General features: G+C 35.4%; 1 protein-coding gene across 5 annotated transcripts in view; it reads right to left on the reverse strand.

Annotated features, from left to right (window-relative positions):
• LOC106473616 (sodium/glucose cotransporter 4-like) overlaps positions 1–5,559 on the reverse strand; it is a 58,396-nt gene extending 52,837 nt beyond the window's left edge. For all 5 annotated transcript variants that reach the window (XR_002613736.1, XM_013934300.2, XM_022402025.1 and 2 more), the window contains exons 1-2: positions 5,425–5,559; positions 3,624–3,695 (exon numbers count right to left, since the gene is read on the reverse strand). Coding sequence is in view for 4 of the 5 variants with exons in the window: in XM_013934300.2 (XP_013789754.2) it covers positions 3,624–3,695; positions 5,425–5,511 (159 nt within the window). In the remaining variant the exon portion in view is untranslated. The remainder of the gene's footprint in view (positions 1–3,623; positions 3,696–5,424) is intronic.
• Between the last annotated feature and the right edge of the window lie 895 nt (positions 5,560–6,454).

Consider the following 6,454-nt stretch of genomic DNA (forward strand, 5'->3'; position numbering starts at 1 on the left):
ATTAAGTAAAGACCTGTGTCGTTAACATTTCGTTGGAACGAAGTTACGGAAAAAATCAATTAACAAACGGAGACGTAACAATATACTTGTTTCTAGTAGTTTTAGATTTTTTATGGCAGCTACATGTATTTTTTTCATCTTGACTGGAGAGAAAACTTATTAAAACAAAAACACTTGCACACTACTTTTAGTTGAAAGTATTTTAGATTTATTTCTGTTTAGTGTATCAAGACGTATTAATTTATTTTAAATAAATGAATGTTGCATTTATGATCCCAGAGGACAAAGACAATAAGACATAAGACACTTTTGTTTTATTCGCCATTTATAAATAGAAATGTACTTGAATATTTGTTGACAGTACTTGCATTTGCAGTACCACTTAGGTAATATAAAACTATTAATTATATTATCATCTAAACTTGTTACTAAGATACATCATAAATTTTATACATTATTATTATTTTATGAATGTGATAGAGGGGGTCAGTCCGGGAGGTCAAACTGCAGCTCCAAAGCCTTCTCAACGGGCAGGATTTTACTGAACCAAATTGTCTTGTTTACTGTTTACACTTTCTGATATATCTAACTAAGTTTTTTTGTGAGTTATCTAATCTGAACTTAAGAGTAATAGCAAAGGTCACTATGGAATATTTGTAGATAGTCAAGTGCTTTTCGATAAGATATTGACGTTCTGAGTAAACATACATCTGTGCAGTTTGTGTTTGGAACAGTATCTGGAACATTACATACGTAATACGTTTATTATAAGTATATATATATATTCGTGTAAGTTTGTTCCTTTCGAGTTATCAGACTGGATTTGTTACTATCAGTTATGAAACTAACTGATAACTAGCTAACAAGAATTGAGTGCTTTAGTGTGTGATTCGTGTCATTAATCCCATAATGCAAAACAAAAAATCGAAAAATAACTGGTAGAGGTCGATGAAATCAAGCTTTGATTTCCTATCCTTAAACTGATAGGAAGTAAACATGCCTTACTCCAGTAACGGTTTTGTTTAGCAGAAAGTTATATCTTCTCCTGTGACTATAAATTATATGAGTTTTCGTATTTAACATTATTCATTTAGACTCATAATAATTATTGTTAGAATAATAAATTATTGAAGCTAGAAGAAAGAGAAGTCTTAAAAATTGTGCTGACAATGACGACGGCGTTGCCTTAGTGAAAGATGTGAAACTGTCTACCTGGATGTGGACTAAATGACCGGTCAGGACCCATTGAATACACGCACATCAGTCCTTAATTTTGAGTGATAGTTGACAGAGAGGGAGTAACCAGCCATAGACACCTATCGGCACAAGGTCTTTGCCCTACTCTTTGAACTGGTTAACAGGATTGACAGTAAAGTTTATAACGTGCACAGAGCTGAAAGTGAAGAGTTTCAGTGACATTACGTCTCGAACCTTGGACCTTTCGATCCGTAGCTCGGCACGCTAATCGTTAGAATACATCCAGCCCTGGTATTCATGGAGACGTGCTTATTGTGAATTTTGCAATAAACATTTTCACCTAAAAATTGTCATAGTCATTGGATTTTACTTTACATATAAATGTGGAAGTTCCAATTATTTTATAGATTAATATTCACATTCAAAAACAGTTCGAAAGAGATTATGTGCACTATACAGAGGGTTGATTATGTCGTATCAAAACAATTTTGAAAATCCAAATGAGCAAGTTACCTTACAACCACAACCAATCTAAAGTCACGGCGGAACGGAATGTATCAGAACTACATTCTGACATTTCGTGTGATGCCGCCAAAAATTAAGCACTTTTGGTAAGAGTATGTAACTTTCTAATACAAAATATTTATACACTCACATCATAAAGACATGCTCAAATCGGGGATTTAAAATTTCCAAGACGAGAATATCCCTTATATTTAATGACATTGAAAAATAAAAGCATATGGATCAACTAGAGGATATAGGACCTTCCAGAAAAACAACAACAAAAAAACCTGCAACAAGTCGTACCCTAGCCATGATAAACGGTGTATTTTAACAGATGAAAATCCTCGAACACACAGGTCAGTGGTAAAAACCGTCCACTACTCTCAATATGATCAAGAAGGATCTCTCATCCTGGAAACGAGGTCAACATGGTATGGGTTCGCCAACATAAGGCTTCCAGTAATACTTCCTGTTCAACCGTTGCATACCTCAAGCAGCTGAAGGGTGAAACGGGTATTCATACCAAGATTTACCAATCAAGTCGCCGAAAGTAGCGCCTACGGATTTCTCTTTGAACGAACTGTTGAAACGATTACTGAGAAACAGTCGTTCTCGTATACTAGATGGGTTAAAAAAATGAGTGGTGTTCTTTGGACATGACAGTCTTACGACGGAACCTTATGCAATGGAAACTACGATGTAGGGCGATTGTCAAGATCCACGGTTGTCAGACAGAGCATGGCCGAACGTGGCGACATGGGCTGTAACGACATGGTGAGGCTCCAAAATCGTTTTAATGAAACGCATAACCATTATTGTTACGTACGTACACATCTAGAAACTATTCAAGAAACTTCAGTGACGTCACCACAGTTATACCTCATCTACAAAATCATCATTTGTAAAAGTAAAATATATATACAACTAACGAAAAAATAAAAAGGTTTTATATGAAGTTCTTTGACATCACTGGACTTAAATTATCTCAGGACTTTGATTAACTTAAATACTTTTATGTAATGCAAGGATTGCAATCCTATTGTCGCTGGATACGCTGGCGAGAACGCCAAATCACTTATAATGATTCAGTATTTGTTTGTTTGTTTGAAGTTAAGCACAAATCTACACAATGGGCTATCTTTACTCTTCCCAGCACGGGTATCGAAACCCGGTTTCTAGCATTGTAAGTCGAAAGACATACAGCTGTGCCATTGGGGGGCATGATTCAGTGAAGTTACAATAAACACAACTAAAACAGTATTTCTCAAACTGAAGTCTGCGAGTCATGTCCGAAATTTCATAAAGATATTTTTTTTAAAATATGACCTATAGAATAAAAAATATTGTTCGTAAAATTAAATTTAAATGAATAAAAACATTTAATTTCGGAACGCAGATTTTCATGTACACGGATTTTTTTTTTTTTAATTAAAAACATCGATATGTTTAGGGGTCCGCGAAAAATATTTCAATTAAAGAGGATCCTCGAGTTACCAAAGTTTGAGAACCTCTGAACTAGGTTACGAACAAAAGGAATAACACATGAATAGGAGTTCATAACAAATCGATAGCCCGGCGTGGCTAGGGGGCGCTCGCCTCGCAATCTGAGGGTCGTGGGTTTGAATCCCCGTCACACCAAACATGTTCGCCCTTTCAGTCGTGGGGGCGTTATAATTTCAATCCCACTATTCGTTGGTAAAAGAGTAGCCCAAGAGTTGGCGGTGGGTGGTGATGACTAGCTGCCTTCCCTCTAGTCTTACACTGCTAAATTAGGGACGGCTAGCGCAGATAGCCCTCGTGTAGCTTTGCGCGAAACTCAAAAGAAACAAATCGATAATTGTCTATAGTTACAAAATAATAACACCACATGCAAACACGTGTTGTTCCTAAAGTAAAGTTTTGTGTTGAGTTTAACTTACGGGGATCCAATGCATATTTCTGCTGGCCAGAAAGTAGCCACTGATGCTGTTCCGATTGCTGTTCTTGGAAGACTGCAATAATGAATAAAATGGAATTTTATGGAACATTACTACATCAAGAAAAAAATTAACTTATCTTGACATCTAAAATCAAATTAGTCATTTGTTTTACAAAGAATTGATTTAATGAAGGATGAATGCTATTTTATTTGTTTTTATAAATTTTCTAGATCATATCACGATATACCGTCAATAATTTACATGCATGTTCATCCATCTACTTCTCTACACCTTAACTTATAATAAACTTTTCTGTATAATTGTGTAAATATGAAAGGGGCTTGCGAGGCTGTGTTGCGCTAGTTGTGTTTGTTTGTTGTTAAACTCAAAGTTATATAATGGGCTATCTATGTAAGCCCACAGAGTTGCCATAGGGAAGTGAGCTGGTTGTGAAGGGTTTTGATGGGGAGTAATTTTTCTGAGCTGCTGTATGGTTATATGTTGACGTCATCAAAAACACATCTATAACTACGTTATGGATTGCAGGCGTCGGGTTTAAAACATTGCCAGTACAAAAAAGAAATGGAATTTTTGTATTTTATTAATATATCTGAATGAAGAACTATCCAGATAGACCTACCTATAACATTTCTGCCAAATGTTGTTGGTTTTTTCACTTGAAATACACATAGCAATGTTATTACGTTGTGGTGAACAGGAAACATTATACTAAAACTCCCACGTTCAAAACAACCCTGCAGTGTCGTATTTTTTCAGTAAATTATTCTGTTAGTTTTAATATCTATATGTGTTTCACCATATAAATAAATGTACTTTTCCTTTTTATTTACAAGCTTACGAACCTACACATTGGGCCGTCAATTACCTTTTATTTACAATCTTCCGAACCTGCACCTAGGGCCGTCAACTACTTTTTATTTGCAAGCTTCCGAACCTGCACCTTGGGCTGTAAGTAACTTTTTATTTACAAGCTTCCAAACCTGCACCTTGGGCCGTCAATTATTTTACATTTACAAGCTTTCGAACCTGCACCTTGGGCCGTAAATATCTTTTTATTTGAAAGCTTCCGAACCTGAACCTTGGATCGTCAATTACTTTATATTTACAATCTTCCGAACCTGCACCTTGGGCCGTAAATAGCTTTTTGTTTGCAAGCTTCCAAACCTGAACCTTGGATCGTCAATTACTTTATATTTACAATCTTCCGAACCTGCACCTTGGGCCGTCAATTAGTCTTAGAAATTTTGCGCGAACTTGGCGTTTTTTTGTTTTTTTTATGACACTTCGAGAGAAAGTTGTGAAGATGAATTTCGTTGCGCATAACTATTTGTGTATGTACTGCACGTGACATGTTAATGTTATTACTATATTAATTAATAACTAGTCATACTTGTACGGTAGTTTTAGAAACTTGTACTTTCAGATCTAAGTTATATGCTTAGTTTGCACACCAAGGGTCCAAAGAGTCGAAAGGTGCTCGAGATAAATAAATAAATAAGAAGATTGAATGTGGTATAAGTCCATTCATAAGTGTTAAAATCTATAAAAGTACTGCAGGCTTATAACGCTAAAAAAACCGCGTTTCGATACCCATAGTGGGCACAGCAAAGGTAGCTCATTGTCGAGCTTTGAGTTTAACAACAGACAAAGAAAACGGAATAAAACGTGGTTAAAAGATATTATGCTTTCGGTTTTAGCAACATAATAGTTAGAATATTTAATTGTATTATATACTTATACTTGAATACTAAAATAAGATACATTCTATTTAGTTACTCACCCACAAACCGACACCGAGGACACAAAGGAAATATCCAACAATAACACAAACGTCGCCCCAGTGTAGAGGAATATCTTCTAACACCATGATTACTAATATGACTTTCCAAACCGGTTACCCAGAAGCTTGTCTTTTCCCACTGTTCCTGATAAGCAGGTTTATATAGATGCCAAAACGAACAATGATGACGGTTGAGTTGTTATCTCAACCCGCCCGTGGGTTTTGAAATCCTGAATTTTCACGACGTTCTATGGTGTGTATACAACGTATTATGAAATGACTATCTAAAATAAGTGAGTTTATAAATTTATTGTACGTATGTGTCTAAACGTTCAGAATATTTTGTTTTTAATTTGATTGTACTCAATAAGATTAGTTTGAGTTCAGATTTGGAAGGTTATGAGATTCTGCCACGTCATAATACGTCATTTCAACCTGATAAACCGCTTGATTAATTGACCAACCATAAGGAAATCTGCTCGCTGCCGAAAGCTTCTTCTCGGTTAACAACTTGCTCGTGCGGTGGGCGGTCATTTTCTTTGTGAATTAAATAACAACAAGCAATATCGAATAGAGAATAGAAGAAAAGTTCAAATCTAATCATCCAAAGAATCCACAAACCTCAACCCTCTCCTTCCTGGATTTTTGATTTTCCAATAATTTAATGTGTTCTCGTTTTGTAAGTTATATCTCATTTATAATGGCGGCATCTTAATATTGTAATATTACCTTCTACTGTGACCTTTAATCTATAACCAATACTACAATATCACTTTCTACTATGACCTTTCATCTATAACCAATACTACAATATCACCCTCTACTGTGACATTTCATCTATAACCAATACTACAACATCACCTTCTACTGTGACATTTCATCTATAACCAATACTACAATATCACCTTCTACTGTGACCTTTCATCTATAACCAATACTACAATATCACCATCTACTGTGACATTTCATCTATAACCAATACCACAATATCACCTTCTACTGTGACATTTCATCTATAACCAATACTACA

The sequence above is a fragment of the Limulus polyphemus genome, unplaced genomic scaffold (assembly GCF_000517525.1).
Source record: "Limulus polyphemus unplaced genomic scaffold, Limulus_polyphemus-2.1.2 Scaffold6331, whole genome shotgun sequence".
Classification (NCBI taxonomy): domain Eukaryota; kingdom Metazoa; phylum Arthropoda; class Merostomata; order Xiphosura; family Limulidae; genus Limulus; species Limulus polyphemus.